The sequence below is a fragment of the Chiloscyllium plagiosum genome, unplaced genomic scaffold (genome assembly GCF_037043375.1).
Source record: "Chiloscyllium plagiosum isolate Xiang-an unplaced genomic scaffold, Cpla_swu_hap1 HiC_scaffold_1, whole genome shotgun sequence".
In the NCBI taxonomy this organism is placed as follows: Eukaryota; Metazoa; Chordata; class Chondrichthyes; order Orectolobiformes; family Hemiscylliidae; genus Chiloscyllium; species Chiloscyllium plagiosum.
In genome coordinates this window covers 154,537,986-154,557,573 of record NW_028270139.1, presented here as the reverse complement: position 1 = coordinate 154,557,573, position 19,588 = coordinate 154,537,986, and the positions used below count along the sequence as shown (strand labels likewise).

The following is a 19,588-nucleotide window of genomic DNA, read 5'->3' as shown; positions in this document are numbered from 1 at the left end:
TTCATATCATAAAAATGCCTGGCAATGGCCATCTCCAAGAGGAGAGAACCTAATCACTATGCTATTCAATGAGCTTATCATAACTGAATCCTCGCTATCACCATTTTGGGGTTCATCATTGATCAGAAATTGACTAGACCAGCTATATAAATAATATGGCTACAAGAACAAGTCAAAGGTCAGAAAATCTTCAATGCCTCACTTACTTCCTGACTTCACAAAACGTTTCTGCCGTCTACAAAGTAAGTCAAGTGTAATGGAATACTCTTCCACTTGTCTAGAGGACTGCAGCTCCAACAGCATTCAAGAAACTTAACCAGCCAGGAAAAAGGAACCCTCTTGGTTGACTTCCCAGCTCCCACTTGTTAAACATTCACTTCCTCTCCAGCCTTCACATTGTGATAGCTATGTGTACCGTTGGCAAAAAAGATACTGTGGCATGTCTCAAAGCTACAACCTGTATTGTCTAGAACAACGTGAGTAGCAGTCAGGTCAGTGCTACAAACTCCAAATTCTATTTCAAGCCACACACACCATTCTCACTTGGAAACACCTTATCATTATTGTACCTAACCACATTGGCTCTAGCTGCTCAAGAAGATGACTTCTTGAGGGAATTTGGGGATTGGCAATAAGTGCTAATGTTACTTGCATGGTCCAGATTTCGTGAAGAATAAAACAAAAATTCTGTTTTCTTTAACCTTTTGAGTCTTGCTGCATTCTTTCCAAAAACAAAGTGTTCTAAATATGTGGTGCCGAGAAATGAACAGTGCATTGGTCTAACTGTGGCTTTGTATCGATGAAGGACGACGTTTACTCCCTTCAAACCTAATTGTTGAAATAAACAGATAACAAAAATTTTGGTAACAGCAAGTTGGAAACAGGAAAACAAATACTTATGATAGGCTTCATGTGTAATCTCTCTTGATTTTTGAGGCACTACACTAACAACTAGGCGAAAGTGAGGACTGCACATGCTGGAGATCGGAGTCGAGAATGTGGTGCTTGAAAATCACCAAAAGCAGGAGGATTGACGTTTCGGGCAAAAGCCCTTCATCAGGAATGAAACGTCGATCCTCCTGCTCCTCGGATGCTGCCTGACCTCCTGTGCTTTTCCAGCACCACTCTCTCTCGGCATTACACTAACAACTGCCTATCTGCCTGAGAAATATTTATTGGAATTGTTTGCATTATATCCTTTGCTATTTTGTTTTCAGTTTTCCTGCCACTTTCTTTTGTACAGAGCAGGCTCCAGTTTTGTCATCTAATTTCCTCTTTTGCACCTGATCAAATCTATTCTAGAATTCTAAATGAATAGCATGCTCTCATCCATCAATGATTTTTACAACCTCCAGAACCATCATTAATGGTTTTAGTGGTCCTCCTGTTAAATTCTAGCCAGTGATTATTGTCGAACTTTTGAATTGATCTGTATCCATTGCACCATGGCTCTCCTTTGGTAGAACTTTAACGCACTGAATTGTGATAATGTTTTGTTTGGGACCTCGCTATGTCTTCATGAATATCCTTTTGGTATTCTGGGGGGTTTTGATTTGGATACATGCCAATGCTGATATCATCAGTTTTATAAAATGCTTTACTTATTAAAGCCTCTTATCATTTTCTGTGTTCCACAGCTATATAGGCCTTTGTAGACTTTATTTGTCTTTGCTAAATACTGAAGAAATTAATTCTAATCTCTCTCTCGCACGCGCTCTCTCTCTCTCGCACGCGCTCTCTCTCTCTCTCTCGCACGCGCTCTCTCTCTCTCTCTCTCTCGCATGCGCTCTCTCTCTCTCTCTCGCACGCGCTCTCTCTCTCTCTCGTACGCGCTCTCTGAAAGGATCCTGTAGAAAATAAATTTAGTCTATCTCATTAATTTGCACTGGGTAGCCACATTTCATATAAACTTAATGAGTTCTCACAGCATTGTGGGGACCCTCCTTGAGGGCATCTTGAAATGTAATAATTTTTGATTTACCTCGTCCCAAGTAACTTGATTGAATTTTGCAGTTGGTAAATAAAATTGATATGGGTAGACCCAAGATTGCAAATAGTTCTGCTGTGTAGTCCAGTCACAAGTTGAGTTGTATACAAGTTGGAACGCACTGCATAGGATTGTGTTCATAAGTGAAAGCGTTTGTAAGCTGGATGTTTATAAATTGGCAAAATCAAATTGTTACGTAGTAATGTAAAAGCTTCTGGCTTAATTTTCTTCCATCAAAGTAGTAATTTTACTACAGATACTGCATTATTGGAAATTGACAAACAATAAAAGGTTCTTGTATGTATTAGAAATTGAAAGTTAATATCTGGCTCATTTTGTTTTTCCTTTTAGATTCCTCAGTGGTGTGCTGAATATGCCCTCTCTGTTCAGTATCAGCATGGCATGGTAGTTTGTACACAACCCCACAGCCTTTCTGCTATGTGTTTGGCACAGCGTGTGGCAGATGAACTGGACTTGAATGTGGGTCATGAGATTGGATACCATGTCCCTTATGAAGACTGCTGCACGACAGAAACTATTCTCAGGTCAGCTTTGCGTGCTCGTGAATCTTTTCAATAAATTTTCACTTGGAATCATTTTATCACTTGGAATGGAAAGTGACATTTGACAGTCACTGGCAGAGACCTATAGAGTAAGCCCTGGGAAAAGGCAAATCTGAGCTGGCAACTAAGTAAGATCATCCTGAAATGTCTCCAATTTGTGTCAAACACGAGCATACATTTTGCAGTTCAGTGGCTGTTGCCACTGAAAACACCATATTGTACTAAGCCACACAAATAAGAAGACCTTACTTTTATACAGGAATGTACGACCTCCAAGCTATGTTTAAGCTGCTGAAGAAGTGTGCTTATGAATGAAGTGCGGAGAACAGTTTGCTCCAGAAACAGCAATATGATCAAGCGCAGACTCTCTGTCTGCTTCCAGTGGTGTTGTGGAGGTGCCAGTGTTGGACTGGGGTCTGTGTTGTTGGTTGAGGGATAAATATTGGTCAGGATTCCAGGGGTAAATCCCAAATTTCTTTCAGTATTGTCCGAGGTCCTTGCATTTCCATGAGAGGTCAGCTGACCTCAGTTTAATTTCTAAGCTTCTCCCACAAAATGCATGTCCAATGGTGCAGCATTTGTTCAGTCCTCAACATAGGACATGTGCTCAAATCTTTGAAGTAGAAATTCAACCTGCAACTTTATGAATGTTTCATTTCCAGTATGTACCAAGCTAGTTGATTTCAACTAGGCTGGTGATTAGAAGTCGACAGCGGAAATCTGCATCACTTGGCATAGAGATGGACAGTATGGTGGAAAGCCAGAGCTGCTGCTGTCATTATGCTGTGGCCATTGTTGAACTTTATACCTCTGCAGATGTCAAATAAGGTGTCAACGAAGGTGGGCTACGAACCAACAAAACTTGGTGCATAAAATACATTTAAGATCACATATTTTTTCAATTGGGAAAAAAGCTTTTTAGAAGTTATGTATAATAGACAATAGTGCAGGAGTAGGCCATTCTGCCCTTCGAGCCTGCACCACCATTCAATATGATCATGGCTGATCATCCTTAATCAGTATCCTGTTCCTGCCTTATCTCCATAACCCTTGATTCCACTATCCTTGAGAGCTCTATCCAACTCTTTCTTAAATGAATCCAGAGACTGGGCCTCCACTGCCCTCTGGGGCAGAGCATTCCACACAGCCACCACTCTCTGGGTGAAGAAGTTTCTCCTCATCTCTGTCCTAAATGGTCTACCCCATATTTTTAAGCTGTGTCCTCTGGTTCAGCACTCACCCATCAGCGGAAACATGTTTCCTGCCTCCAGAGTGTCCAATCCTTTAATAATCTTATGTCTCAATCAGATCCCCTCTGTCTTCTAAACTCAAGGGTATACAAGCCCAGTCGCTCCAGTCTTACAGTGTAAGGTAGTCCCACCATTCCAGGAATTGACCTCGTGAACCTACGCTGCACTCCCTCAATAGCCAGAAGGTCTGTCTTCAAATTTGGAGACCAGAACTGCACACAGTACTCCAGGTGTGGTCTCACGAGGGCCCTGTACAGCTGCAGAAGAACCTCTTTGCCATGACTAAATGTGTTGACCAGCTCGGGTGGCAAAGTAATGTAAGGACATGTATGCCAAAGTATAATTACACTATATACACTATTAATTTTGAGAGTTCCAAACGTATGTTTCACTCTGTGTTAAGTTTCTGAAGACATCATGAGCAGTAAGAGCAAAGCTGTTTAGTACTGTTTTCTGTTCCTTGAGATTAGGTTGCTAGTGCCAGAAATGGTAGTTGGCTGTTACACTGCATTAAGGTGTGGAAATCTAGTAATTGGTTGCAAAACAGGATTGACTTCCTATTTGTATACTTACACATGGAGTAAGCATTCATTTTATAAAGCTCTGCTACTATCGCCTAAATCCATGTCAATTGCAAATATTTTTGAGTCGTTTAATTTACTTATGTCATAACCTTCAGTTGTGAGATTTCCTCCAAATGTTAAAGCACAGTGTGTCCCAGGACATGCCCTACCTGTGTCCGTGGGCACAGTGTTTTGAATCACTTCCATTTGGCTGCTTGTTGCCGCAAGTAAAGTAATGAATAGAGTTTGTAATGCCATGAGGTTTTAATTCAATTCTACCATGATATTTTATTTAATTCCTCTGATGGCTGAATCTTTCAACTTCAGTGGAAAAGTAGATTACAGAGAATGTCATCTATTATCAAATGATTTTTTTTTTAAACTGTGAAGTTCTCTTGGCAGTGTGTGTATTGCTTTGTCAATTTGCCAATTTGTTTTTGTTGTTTTGGCTCATTGAACCTCTGACAGCCATTGAAAACAAATGGTCAAAAGAGGGAACAGAATCATGAGATAAATACACAAGCCAGAGAGTAAAGCTTCCTCAAATATTTTAAACAAAGTAAAGTTCCTTCAATGCAGTCCCAATTAAACACTTCCAGGACAGGGACAGAACAGTATTAGAAACAGAGTAAAGGTCCCATACTTTACATTTTCCCGTAAATGTAAAGCTCTCTGTATGGATGTAGCTCGCTGAGCTGGAAGGTTTGCTTTGAGACATTTCATCACCATACTTGGTAACATCTTTTGGTTGAGCCTCTGGGTGAAGCACTGGTGGTGTAGCCCACTTTCTATTTGGATGTTTGGATTTCCTTGGTGATGTCATTTCCTATGGTGATGCCATTTCCTATTCTTTTTCTCAGTGGTTGGTAAATGGCATCCAAGTCGATGTGTTGATAGAGTTGGAATGTCATGCTTCTAGGAATTCTCGTGCATGTTTCTGTTTGGCTTGTCCTAGATTGGATGTGTTGCCCCAGTTGAAGCAGTGTCCTTCCTCATCCATATGTGAGGATACTAGTGAGAGTGGATCATGTCTTTTTGTGGCTAGTTGATGTTCACGTATCCTGGTGGCTAGTTTTCTCCCATGAAAGGAAACTACCTTTCCATACCTATCCCATCAAGCCCCCTTGTATGTTTCAGTAAAATCAGCTGTCCTTCTCCTAAGGTGTAATGAGTACAAGTCCAACCTACTCAATTACTCTCATAAGAAAATTCCCCTCTGTCCAGGATCAACCTTGTGAATCTTCTCTGGACTGCCTGCAATGCCACTATATCTTGCCTTCAAAAAGAAAAACAAAGCCATCCAACTAATTCATACTGTACTCTGACTTGTGCCTTGTATAGTCTCAGCAAGACTTTTTTAAAATTCTCCTTTCCCTTTAAAATAAAGGCCAACATTCTCTTTGCCTTCCCTTTTACTCACTGAACTTGGATGCTAGTTTTTTGTGATTTATGGAGAAGAACTCTCTCTTGCTGCAGCTTTCCAAAGTCTTCCCCATTTTCATCTCTTTTCTTCTTCCTAGCAAACTGATGTGTATATGTAGATTATTGTTAAAAACAGTCATTGGCATTTTTTGCCTAGTTTCATGGCAAACAGCATTAGGAGTAATAAATTAGTTTAAATTACTGAGTAAGCACAGAGCTGTACTTGATCAAAAGTTAAGCAATTTCTCAGGACGATCGGGGGAAAAAAATTGGCATAGAATAGATTTTTTGAAACATTTCTTGACAGTGTGTTTGAATGGCTCTGTAACTGAGGTATAACAGAAATGTTCTTGGGATCCTGCAATTTTGATCACCCCTTGTACTTTGGCTACAATGACTTCTGGACAGCGATTGTACATCATGACCACAGGATTAAAAGAACACAGCATCTCCACTTAATTAGATGAGATTACTTAGTGTGGAAACAGGCCCTTCGGCCCAACAAGTCCATACCGCCCCGCCGAAGCGCAACCTACCCATACCCCTACATTTACCCCTTACCTAACACTACGGGCAATTTAACATGGCCAGTTCACCTGACCTGCACATCTTTGAAGTGTGGGAGGAAACCGGAGCACCCGGAGGAAACCCACGCAGTCAGTCGCCTGAGGCGGGAATTGAACCCGGGTCTCTGGCGCTGTGAGGCAGACCTCTCACTTAATGTTGTTTCCCTCTAATGCCATCAATAAATTATTGCTATTACATATATTTAAGGTTGAGAGTTTTAATTTTAATGTCATTTGATCCACATTTCCTTTTTGGTTCCCTGCACTGCACACACATTGTTTACCCCACTGCTTCTGATCCTGCTGTTTGTGCCTTTAGTTTGTTTTTCACCGGCTCTCCCGTTCGCATGCTCAATTGTACTTTTAAATTCTCCAATGCCTGCTGCAACCATATGGGACTTGAGCTGCCTCTCCCACACTGATCCTGCTATTCTCTGCAGGTATTTGTTGCTTTGGAAAAACAATTGATGGATTGAAATGCCATACTGTACATATGCAGTGCTGTGTAACTGCATGACCAGATTGCTATTTTTGGAAGAATCTCTGCTCCCTAACCCGTTGTCTTACTGCTGACCCTCAACCTGTGATTTCTGCTGCTCTCTAATCCACCCTCTTGCTTTTGACCTTCCAACTTGCTTCATTGTATATGGTGATCTTCCTTGGTGTTCACAGGGTAGACATGGTGGTTGTGACTTAAAGCTCTAAATTTTTGTCCATGCATTACTCGATGGAGTGATATTTACTCAAGAATGGTGAGAGCCAGCTGTGATGTTGAAAACTTTAGATCGGACTGTGAGAGTGTGGGATTAACTGGACATTGTGAGATCAGGGAATGAATTTTGTTTTAACGACCATTGTTTTGGAGACTCTGGAAAGACAATGATGGGATTTAAGAGCATATTCCCTTAGGCCATGATCTCTGAGCAACAGAAATTGCCCAAGTGTATATTGTAGAGTCTCTGAGATGTTCTGCACAGTTACGACTGCTGCCTCAGATGAGGAGAGAGTTGTGACCCCAGCCCCACACCCCACAGTTGCTCATGAGACCCAGAGTTTAAGAATTCCTGGTGTTGGTAATTCATTTGTAATGCAGTTTTGTTTAAATTTGTTCACAGGATGTGGGCATCGCTGACTGGGGCTAGCATTTATTTCCCATTCCTGAATACCCAGAAAGCAGTTAAGGGGCTCTCTGGGTCTGGAGTCAGTTGTAGGTCAGACCAGATAAGGATGGCAGATTTCCTTCCCTCAAGGACGTTAGTGAATTGTTTGGGCTTTTCAACATTATTAGACTTTTAATTCCAGATGTTTTGTTGTTGAATTCAAATTTCACCTGCCATGGCAGGATTTGAACCCAGGACCCCAGAACATACCTGGGCCTCTGGCTTCATCATCAACATTACTATTAAATAGGGAGGTGAAGGTTTAGTGGTATTATTGCTGGATTGTTAATTCAGAGACCCAGGTATTGTTCTAGGGACCCATTAAGATGCTGGAATTTGAATTCTATGTGGATCTGGAATTAAGAGTCTAATGATGACCATGAATCCATTGTCAATTGTTGGGAAAAGCCCATCTGGTCCATTAATGCCCTTTAGGGAAGGAAACTGCATCCTCACCTGGTATGGCCTACATGTGTCTCCAGACCCACAGCAATGTGGTTGACTCTAGCTGCCTTCTGGGCAATTAGGGATCAGCAATAAATGCTGGCCAAGCCATCAACATCCTTGTCCTCTAAATGAATTTTTTAAAATGTCCAACGATAATACCATTGGATCATTGCCTCTCCTGCCCTGATATTGTGCAATATAGCAAAAATACAAATAATATATTATATAGAAATTGGACTGTATTGGTTATGTCACTGGGTGAGTAGAGTCCTAGATTAGTATTCTGGGGAAATCAGTTCGAGTCCCCTCATGGCAAGTGGGAGACTTTGAATTCAGTTAATAAAATGTGTGGTTGAAAGCTCACTGCCAATAATGGCAACCATAGAACTGTCAATGATTGCTGTTAGAAACCCACCTCGTTCACTAATGCCTTTTCAGGGAAGGACATCTGCCGTCCTTTCTTGGCCTGGCCGGCACATGATTCCAGATCCATAGGAATGGATTCAACTCTTAACTACCCTCTGAAATGACCTAATGAGTCAAGCGATAATTAGGGATGGGCAAAAGTTGCTGACCTTGGCAGTGACATCCACATCTTGTGAAAGAATGAAGTGGAAAAAAAACATTTTTCTGAGATGTAACAAGAAGAGCTGCAGGAAAGACAGTGTTGTAATGGTAATGTCTTTGAATGAGTACTGCAGAACTCTTCAGTAATGTGGTTGATTCTTGATTGATCTCTGGGCAATAAATGCTGGCCTAGCCAGCAACTCCACCATCCCATGAGCTAATTTTTAAAAAAGTGAATACTTAATGAGAGAATGCATTTCTTAAAGTAATCCATTGGTCATACGGAGTTCAGTGAAATCCTCCAGATACAATCAAGTGCTCTACAAATCAAGTTCTGTTTTCTCTTCCAATAGGTACTGCACAGATGATATCTTGCTCCGTGAAATGATGTCTGATCCCTTGTTGCATCATTATGGAGTTATCATTATTGATGATGCTCATGAGCGGACTGTGGCAACGGATGTCCTGCTTGGTTTATTGAAAGACCTGCCAAGGCAGAGGCCAGAACTGAAGATTGTGGTCATCACAGCACCACATCTGGAGAGCAGACTTGGGAGTTACTACGCTGGAGTGCCTTTTGTAAAAGTGGACGGTGCTGAGGAAGCTTCCTTTCCTGTGGAAGTTATATACAGAGATGGCCAGTTTAAAGACTGTGTTTCAGCTGCTGCACAAACTGTACTGGATATTCACAGGAAGGGAGAAGAAGGCAATATTTTAGTCTTCTTGGCCAGTGAAAAGGTGGGTGCACAGATTTGTAAAAACAAGTTAGTCCATTTTTGGTGGTTGAGATTTATGGCTGTTGTGTCTGACAGTAATCAGCTGGAAATTCCCTTTACAATGTATGGAAGTTGCATTTCCTCCACCTGCTCCATAAACTTGTTCTTCTTTATTCATCTATCCAGTCTAACATGGCCTTGTTTATTCTGAGATTTGTACTCCGATTTTAGGCTGAGTTTTTAAAGACTAATGAAAAGATTGCAGGGGAATGTTGAGAGACCATGGAGGTCATCGGAGAATAGGCCATTATACTCCTCCAGTGCTGTCTTGCATATATGTGTTGACTTGTACGTTATGCCAAGTAGCATAATCAGGGATGCTGTCTGATCAACCTGATGTCTGTGATACATGGTCTTCAGGTCGACCTGTGTAAACAGATCCGGGTCTGGGAATTCTGAAATAGCTCTTGAGTTCTGAAATCACTGAGCCAAAGTCTCTGGGGTGTTATGAACATTGGGGCTGTTCTGGGGTCAGTGAGTACTAGCAATTTAATTATCCAGGTAATTTGTGGCAGGGGCTGATTGTGATTGGGGGATGATGGGGATGTCAGTTAGGTGTGAAATACGAAAGACTGAGGAGAATTGGACAAGGCTTTTCCAAATTGTGAGCACACGAGATAGAATAGATAGGGAAACATTGTTCCTGTTTGTTTCTTTAAAAAAGAGAAAGCAAGGGCCTCGAATTTAAAGAGACTTGGAACCAAAGTAGGAATGATAACACGTGCCATTAGTGTACACAATGCTCTGCCTACAGATGTTGAGGCAGGTTCATTGAGATATTCAGTATGGCATTGGATGATTATTTGGATAGAAATGCAGGGACATGGAGAAAAAGCAGGAGATTGCCAGCCCAGTCATAAAACCAACACAGACACAATGAGCTAACTGGCCCCCTCCTGCGCTGAAACAATTCTGTGAATTGAAGCCAAACTGTTCAAAAACTCATGTTTGGTTTCCCCATTGCCAGCTGCTTTCATTCTTTGCATTCCTGCATGCAAAGATTCAATTTAATGATGGAGGGTATACAATTTACTCAACTGTGCTCCTTGTATACCTCAGGAGCTTGAAAATATTAGGATCCAATTAATGAGTTTCCCAACCTCTCCACTTCACTCAATAAACATTTTCATCAATCAAAAGTTCATTCCAGATGGTAAAACAACCTTTTTTTTGTCACCATTGACAACAAAAGCATAATAACAGATGACACGGTATCTTTTTACAAGCTGTCTTTCATAATAGATATCAGCCTTAAAGAGATAACTGCCCTTAAGAATTCACTCTGCAGTCTTGTTTTTCAAGTTTTTTGGCAATAGTACTCTCCAGTCCTGCCTAAGATGAAAAGGCATGCCCTTTTATTCTTAAAGCCCTATGAGCAGCCCACTGCATGCTGGGAGACTGCCCTCGATCAGACTGTAGAGATGTGACTGAAAGCTCTAAGCAGCTACTCCATGAATCCTACAGTGTGTGCAGTAAGGCAAGGGTTGGGGGCAGCTGTGGTGGTTCTTAATTTCCTCCATTGTACTCTTGGAAAGAGCAACTACATGGTCCACTCTCCCACTATTTTCCATCGTGCTGCAAATTTTAAAATAGTAGTGAATTTCTTTTTAGAAAGTTAAGATTACATCTGTTCCCACTACCCTTTGTAGTTCAGATCATTAACAATGTGGTGAGTTCAAAAGAATGAATCTGATTTCTTCCTGCGTGTATGGTGTCTAAAATTCTTCACAGAATTGAATCCAAATTATTTGTGAATATATTCACAGCAGCTGTTTTGCTTTGTACTATTGGCTTCTCTTTATAAAACCAAGAATACTGTGCATTTCTTTTAACAACTTTATTAAAGTCCTGCCACTTTTCCAAAGTTTTATGTAGGTCAAGCCCATGTGTCTATTCCTGGAACCACTTTAAAATTGCACAATTTAGTTTATTTTGCATTCATTATATTCAGAGCAGATGAAATGTATGTGCCTATGCCATGAGTTTTGTGCTCCAAAAATGAATTAGAAGTAAAAAATAGTCCATGCAACCTCTCACTGCTGATGTTGGCTTCTATGGTTCTCACTGTTCACTGCATTTCTAAGTTCCATGTCATTTATAAACTTGAAAATTTAACTCCGATGTTATGGTTCCAGTTGGTGTTATTACTGCACAAATAAGATACCAGATTGAAATGTGACTTGCTTTTTTGTTTGGCTTTAACAAGATGGTCAGCATGGTGGCTCAGTGGTTAGCACTGCTGCCTCAGTGCCAGGGACCAGGTTTGAGTCCACCCTTTGGTAACTGTCTGTGTGGGTTTCCTCCCGCAGGTCCGAAGGTGTGCAGATTAGATGGATTGGCTATGCTAAATTACCCATAGTGTGCAGGCTAGGTGGATTAGCCATGGGAAATGTTGGGTTACAGGGATAGGACAGGTGGATTGGGATGCCCTCTGGAATGTCGATGTGGACTCGATGAGCCAAATGGCCAGGTTCCAAACTGTTGTTAGATAAAACAGAAGCATACAGTATTTCAGATTTAATTTTAATAAGAAAAAACAAGTTCAAGAAGGGAAAGAAATGAAGATAAAATAGAATAAGCCTTTTACGCATTGCACAGATTTTGAAACACACTGATAGATATCCTATTAATTTCAAAACCCACCTCTACAGATTCCAAAACCACCTTTTTGCAGTATTCACCAGAAAGACAAGAACATTGTTAAAGTTTTGTGACAGTTATTGCTGTTGAACACAGCATTGCTATTGATTAAAGCAGTTGAACACAGTTATCATTCCTGGTTTTAAGTAGGCTAGTAGTATATGTACCCCTGAGATTCCTTAACTAATCCAGTTACCTACTTTTGGAGTCTGATATATTGGCAATAATTCCTAAAATAACTGAAGCAGCTTTCTCTGTAGCTGTAACTGCTGCCACAGGAGAGATGACCTATATGCTGTTTGCTTTGGCTTACTTAATGTTAAACAGACTTTTCATTTCAATTCATTAAAAGCAAAACAGCTGTTTTAGATATTTAGATATTTTCATGTTGTCTCTTGATATATGGAGACAGTGTCTGACCTCTATTGAGCTCTCTCCTTCAAAGGGTAGCATTTCATGATCCATTGTAATTACACACTTATTTATAACTGATAATGTAGTTACAGAGTTATACAGCATGAAAATAGACCCTTTGATTTAACTTGTCCGTGCCAACCAGATATCCTAAATTGATCTTGTCCCACTTTGCCACCATTTGGCCCATATCCGTTTAACCCTTCTATTTATATGCCCACCCAGATGCCTTTTTAAATGTTGTAATTGTACTGGCCTCCACCGCTTCCCCGGCAGCTCATTCCACACACTCACCACCCTCTGTGTGAAAAAGTTGCTCCTCTGCTTAATATCGAGTAAGCCAAACAGCATATAGGTCCTCTCCTCTATGGCAGCATTTATAGCTCCAGAGAAAGCTGCTTCATTTATTTTAGGAGTTTGGCATTATATCAGACTCCAGAAGATGCCTCTTAAATCCCTTTTCAATCTTTTCCCCACTCACCTTAAACCTATGCCCTCGGGTTTGGACTCCCCTACCCTGGCTATTCACCCTATCCATGTCTTTTGTGATTTTATAAACCTCTATAAAGTCACCCCTCAGCTTCCAACAGTCCAGGGGAGAAAAAGCCCCAGCCTATTTCGCTCCTGCTTATAGCTTAAACCATCCAATCCTAGCAACGTCCTTGTAAATATTTTCTGAATCCTTTCAAGTTTCACGATATCTTTCCTATAGTAGGGAGATGAGAATTGAACACTGTATTCTAAAGACACATAAATAAAGCTTTTTGTGTGTCAGTCAAGTCATCGGTGGTAGGAAAGGAAAGATTTATAAATTAATAAATAAAAGCAAATTACTGCGGATGCTGGAATCTGAAACAAAAAGAGAAAATTCTGGAAAATCTCAGCAGGTCTGGCAGCATCTGTAAGGAGAGAAAAGAGCTGACGTTTAGAGTCTAACTGACCCTTTGTCAAAGCTTAAAAAAGGGGAGAAATAGGGAGGTATTTATACTCGGCTGAGAGAAGGCGAGTCATGGCTCCAGAAGCAAAGGTAACAATAAAGACGTGATAACGACAGTGCAGAGAGAGATTATAGGGAGATTAGGAGCTGTGAATGACCAAGAAAGAAGCCAGTGCTGTGTGACAAAATATGTGGGGGATGGGTGAAGCAGAGGCAAAATGGAAAACTGGGAGAAGGATAGCAAAGGGGGAAGAGGAGAGGAGAAAGGTGATGAGAGAGTGGGGAGCAAGAGAAAGAGAGACAATCAAGAAATAAGAGGTACAGAACAGTGGGGAAAAAATATTAAATATATAAATTAAATAAAATGAAATAAAAATATCTGAAGTTGTTGAATTCAGTGTTGAGACCAGCAGGCTGTAACGTGCCGAGTTGGAAGATGAGATGCTGTTCTAGATTAGATTCCCTACAGTGTGGAAAAGGCCCTTCGGCCCAACAAGTCCACACTGACCCTCCGAAGAGTAACTCACCCAGACCCATTTCCTGAAGAAGGGCTTATGCCTGAAACGTCGATTCTCCTGCTCCTTTGATGCTGCCTGACCTGCTGCACTTTTCCAGCAACACATTTTTAAGCTCTGATTTCCAGCATCTGCAGTCCTCACTTTCTCCCAGACCCATTTCCCTCTGACTAATGCACCTAACGCAATGGGCAATTTAGCACATCTTTTAGACTACGGGAGGAAACCGGAGCATCTGGAGGAAACCCACGCAGACACAGGGAGAATGTGCAAACTCCACACAGACAGTTGCCCAAGACTGGAATCGAACCCGGGACCCTGGTGCTGTGAGGCAGCAGTGCTAACCACTGAGCCACCGTGCCGCCCAGTGTTCCTCCAATTTGCATTGATATACGAAAGATTTATGACTGGAGAAAGAAATAACTTTCCTGTATCTCTTTTCTGCTATGTTTGTGTACTAAACAGTGACATTGACAAGAAATGTCTAATCTTTGCAATTGTCCTGCAGTACAGTATTTCCATGAGATATCACAATTAAAGCAACTAAAGCTTTGGATTTATATGCTACATTTTTTAAAAAATTCATCTCTGCAAAATTACTGTTGAGCACTGACTTCGTAACACAGCCTGATCTTCAGAATTGAATGTGGGTATTGCTGGCAAACTAGAAATCATTGCAAATTCTGAATTGCTCTTGAACTGGGAGGTTTGATGGACCATTTCATTGGGCAATTTATAAGCTACCATGTGGCGGATGTCCTTCCCTGAAGAGCATTTGTGAATCAGATGGGAATCAGCTGTTAACGGGTTACTGTTACAATCTTGGACCATAGAGAATTACAGCAAGTGTTGTGCCACAAGAGGAAACATTTTGGGCCCACTGTTTCTGTTTAATCATTCCATTTCCCTCTTCAATACCTCATTTGAACCTGCCTCCACCACATTTCCAGGCAATGTATTCCAGACCCAAACAATTTGCTGTTTGAAAATATTTTTTCTCACCTTGCAGTTTCATTTGCAAAACGCTTCAAATCTACACCCCGTCATTCCCGATTCTTTTATGAGCAGCAACAGTTTTTCCCTATGTCCTCTATTTAGTTTCCTTATAATTTTTTATAAATTCTATCTGATCTCTTCTTAGCAGCCCGTTCTCCAAGGAGACCAGTCCCAATCTGTCCAGTCTATCTTCGTAATTTAAGTTTTTGTTTCTTGAGCCATTCTTGTGAACCTCTTCTGCGCACTCTGATATATTCACATCTGTCCTATCCTTCCCATCAGATCACCGGAAACTATGTACACGACTCTGGCTGAGGTCTAATAAGTGTTATATGCAAGTTCACCACAATCTTATTGCCCTTGTACTCTGTGCCCTTAGTAGAATACTGTATGTTTTGATAACTGCTCTCTCCATCTAAATTGTTACTTTCAATGGTCTGTGCACATATGCCAAGTCCCTGTGCTCCTGCACTACCTTTAAAGTTGTACTCCTAATGTCTGTCGTGTTCTTCCTACCAAAATGTCTTCTCTGCAAAATTCGAAAAAGACTTGACAGGTTAGCTGCAGGAAGAATATTCCCAATGGTGGAAAGTCCAGAAACAGGGGTTAGAGTTTAAGGATAAAGGGACCTGAGCCGAATGGTCTAATTCTGCTTATCTTGTGTAGTTAAGAACTTGCAAGATATAATCTAGTAAAGCAAAGTTCCTTCCAGCTGAGTGTCAATTTATGCAGATAGCTTAGAGGCAAAATGTAATAAGACAAATGAACCTGCAGCACTTGGTTTTGAGCTTTGCCTGCTTTGGGAATTGTCACAACAGAGTTCTGTTGCAGCTCAGTGCCTGGGTAACTGATCTTGACAATAACTGGGTTGTTAGAATTACTGATTTATGAAAATATATTTTGGTCCCATGTTAAACGTACCTGCATTAAATTAGATTTTCCAAATTTCTCAGTCCTAGAAATATTAGATTTGGCGAATTGGATTTGTATAAATTCAGTCAGTTCTTCTTTTCGATGGGTAGAAGTTTGAAGAGGATAATATTTTCCAAAATCTCATGAAGTGCATGTAGGGATTTTGGTCTCTGACTGATGTTTGTGTTTTCTTCCTTCTCCAGACAGCACAGGACTAAGGTTTTGACTTCATTAACTTTCATTGTGCATTCACATCCTTGCACCTGAAAGTCCAAGAGAATGTTTGTTTGCTTCTGGCATTAAACTTGATTTATGATTGTGCCACTGATATTTTGAACTGACGCTGTTGTTCAAGCTGATACAGTTTCAGCTACTGCCACATAAAGAAACTCTTTCAGATTTAAGTGTCCTTATTTCAAAACCCTTGGTATTTGTTTAAAGAATTCAAAATGGCCCTGGATATGGTCTATGAATGTGATGGACCTAGCTAGTATACATCATGCTGGATTCCATCAACTTTTTACACTACAAACGCTCTTTTATCATTTTGATGTTGTTTCCACACTTATCTTTTGGTACCACAAACCTTTCAATAGTTCAAAATAGATTTTAAGACCATAAGACACAGGAGTCGAAGTAAGGCCATTCGGCCCATCGAGTCCACTCCGCCATTCAATCATGGCTGATGGGCATTTCAACTCCACTTACCCGCATTCTCCCCGTAGCCCTTAATTCCTTGTGACATCAAGAATTTATCAATCTCTGCCTTGAAGACATTTAGCGTCCCAGCCTCCACTGCACTCTGTGGCAATGAATTCCACAGGCCCACCACTCTCTGGCTGAAGAAATGTCTCCGCATTTCTGTTCTGAATTTACCCCCTCTAATTCTAAGGCTGTGTCCACGGGTATTAGTCTCCTCACCTAACGGAAACAATTTTCTAGCAACCACCCTTTCCAAGCCATGTATTATCTTGTAATCTTATTATCTTATTTTTGCCCTTTTTTAGTTTTATCTACACAAATTATAACTATTTTAGGCTAGTGCTTCCAAATAAACCTGTTCAACCTGTTTGATTTTTAGCATCTATACCTTTGAAAGGCAACTCTTCTATACCTTTCAAAGAATTGACTGGAAGGTATAAAATACTTCTGGACCTCTAGCAGGATGGGGTATTAACTTAGTTTCACAGATTTATTTGTTGGATTTTTATATATTGAGCATTCCCAACCTAAAATTGATTATATGGCTTCAGCTGGAATTCCTTCTCCATTTCTCCCTCTCCTTTAAAAGGCTTCCTAAAAACTGACCTCTTTGACCATTTGGTCTGACCTCACTGCTAGTGTCAGCTTTTGTTTTATAACCAGTACAGTACTTGCATGATGCCTTTAATGTCGTAACATTTTCCAAAGCAGTTCACGGCAGCAATGTAAAACAAAATGAGCATCATAACCAGGATTTTGTTTAACACCAATTTGAGACATATTGCGAAAAGTGCTTAGGAACAAAATTGTGACTGTTAGCCCTTGGATCCCAATGGAATTTTCCTCACATTTCTATCTGGGTCTGTCTTGGGATAGATCAGAGATTGATTTGTACGATTGGCCAACCACTTCATTATGTGACTACTAGGATGATAGATGGCAAATGGAAAAAAAAAATCATCGTGAGACTGTTAATCTCGCGACTCGGGTAGTGTTCTGGGGATTCGGGTTCAAATCTGACCATGGCAAGTGATGGAATTTGAATTCAATAAAAACTGAGAATTAAGCGTCCAGTGATGATCTAGGATCCATTCTCAATTGTCAGAACCCATCTGGTTTACTTGTGTCTTTTAGGGATCCATGAAGTTAAAAATCAAACAACAACAGGTTATAGTCCAACAAGTTTATTTGGAAGCATTAGCATTTGGAGCACTGCTGCTTCATCAGGTGATTGTGAAGTATAAGATCATAGGACCACAGAATTTAGAGCAAAAGTTTACAGTATGATGTAACTGAAATTATATATTGAAAAAGACGTGGATTGTTTAAGTCTCTCATCTTTTAGAATGGGCATGTTGGTTTCAGTTCTTTCACATGTAAATTCCAGAACTTTCTTAAAGTTATATTCTCAAGGGAACTTTAACAACAGGTGCCATGTTGGCCCAAATAAAACTGAAACCAACAAGCCTATTCTAAAAGGTGAGAGACTTAACAAACAATCTAGGTCTTTTTCAATATATAATTTCAGTTACATTACACTGTAAACTTTTGCTATAAATTCTGTGTCCAACGATCTTATACTCCACAACCACCTAATGAAGAAGTAGCACTCCGAAAGCTAGTGCTTCCAAATAAACCTGTTGGACTATAACCTGGTGTTGTGATTTTAACTTTGTACACCCCAGTCCAACACCGGCACCTCCAAATCAGGGATCCATGAGTAATCCTTACTGGTCTGGTCGACATATGACTCCAGGTTCACAGCAATGTGGATAACTCTTAACTATCCACTGGACAATTGAAGAATAGGCAATAAATGCTGGTCTAGCATGTGTTCCTCTCTCCTGTGAATGAATTTTTTAAAAATTTAGGAACATGGAAATGTCTGGACAAAAGCTATGATAAGTGAATGAGAAGATTAACAAATTATCAGGAGATGCCTGTACAGGAATGCTGTGGGGTTTTTGGTCGCAATACCCTCAAAGGAACTACTTGCCTAAAAACATGGGGACTGGGAAAGGGAAGAATTAGATGATAATATTATTCTCCAGGTGTATAGCAGCATTAGCAGAAGTACAAGAACTAAGCCCCAATGGATGAAAATATTTTCGATAATAAAGTTAAGAAAATGTTTTTTTGACTAAAGAAGTCTACTTTCTCCTTGCTGTTGCATACTTACATAGTTCAACTGTTCTCCATATAGATGGGTACAAGATATTCAACACATGGGCTGTACTGTCACGAATAGGAGTCAGCAAGCTTGGGAGACGTTAGTTGGGAAAGCAAGAATTTGGCTTGGGTTCGATCATTAAAAAGTCAGCATTGACAATGATTGGTCAAAAATACACTCTCTCTTTCTGCACTGTATATTTCTAAGGTCCTCACCAGTGCTGCTGCTGCATTATTCAGCAGCCATTTTGATTGCTGAATGTTCTACCTGGCTGCATCTGCAACTTATTACTCATTCTCAAGTAAGTCTGTTTTTTTAATTGCCTGTAAACCAATGCAAGCTCAGCTGGTTGTGTGCTTGTTGACAATTTGGTGTTGCACCATACTACAAGAACTTGTGACTTGTGCTGCATGGAGCAACAAAATGAACTCTAACTCAATCCTCCTGATCTAAAAGTCAAGAACAGGTCTTTGCAGACACCAATTAGATTTAGTCATGACTCAAAATCAACATAAGCAAGTTTCCACTTCATTTGCTGAAAGGAACACAATTCAAATTTACTGTTGACTAGTTTGCATTTTTAATTACTGTTCCAACAACTGGTGATGTTTATCTTGGAATTTGTTGGCACTTACACAGCAATTTCCAAATGAGAGTGGATGCCTGATATAAACACAATTAGAGAAAATTGCATCTAGTGGAGTAACATATTGTTTTGTTTTAAAGCAATTATTGTTGCATTAAATTTTAAAATTGCTAAGTCTGACCACAGGAAGTGTAACAGCTGTGGTAAACTGAGATTGCAGTTAGATTAAAGACATGTATGCAACTGTTTCTTTTTATTGTAACATCTAAAAACAGTTGACCGTTTTATTTCTCTCTTTCACTTTTCAAAGCTGATTCTGAACTGAGCTTCTAATCCAACACCCTTTCCATTGCAAAGACTGCTTACTTGGCCGTCTGCAATAATGTTTCTGCCTTAACTTTAAAAGGATCATTGT

The 19,588-nt window shown here is 40.3% G+C and overlaps 1 protein-coding gene across 4 annotated transcripts in view; it reads left to right on the top strand.

Annotated features, from left to right (window-relative positions):
• The window catches only part of LOC122553665 (putative pre-mRNA-splicing factor ATP-dependent RNA helicase DHX32), a 129,435-nt gene that overhangs the window by 32,306 nt on the left and 77,541 nt on the right, over positions 1 to 19,588 (top strand). For all 4 annotated transcript variants that reach the window (XM_043697856.2, XM_087991720.1, XM_087991717.1 and 1 more), the window contains 2 exons: positions 2,339 to 2,532; positions 8,879 to 9,263. In XM_043697856.2, the coding sequence (XP_043553791.2) occupies positions 2,339 to 2,532; positions 8,879 to 9,263 (579 nt within the window). The remainder of the gene's footprint in view (positions 1 to 2,338; positions 2,533 to 8,878; positions 9,264 to 19,588) is intronic.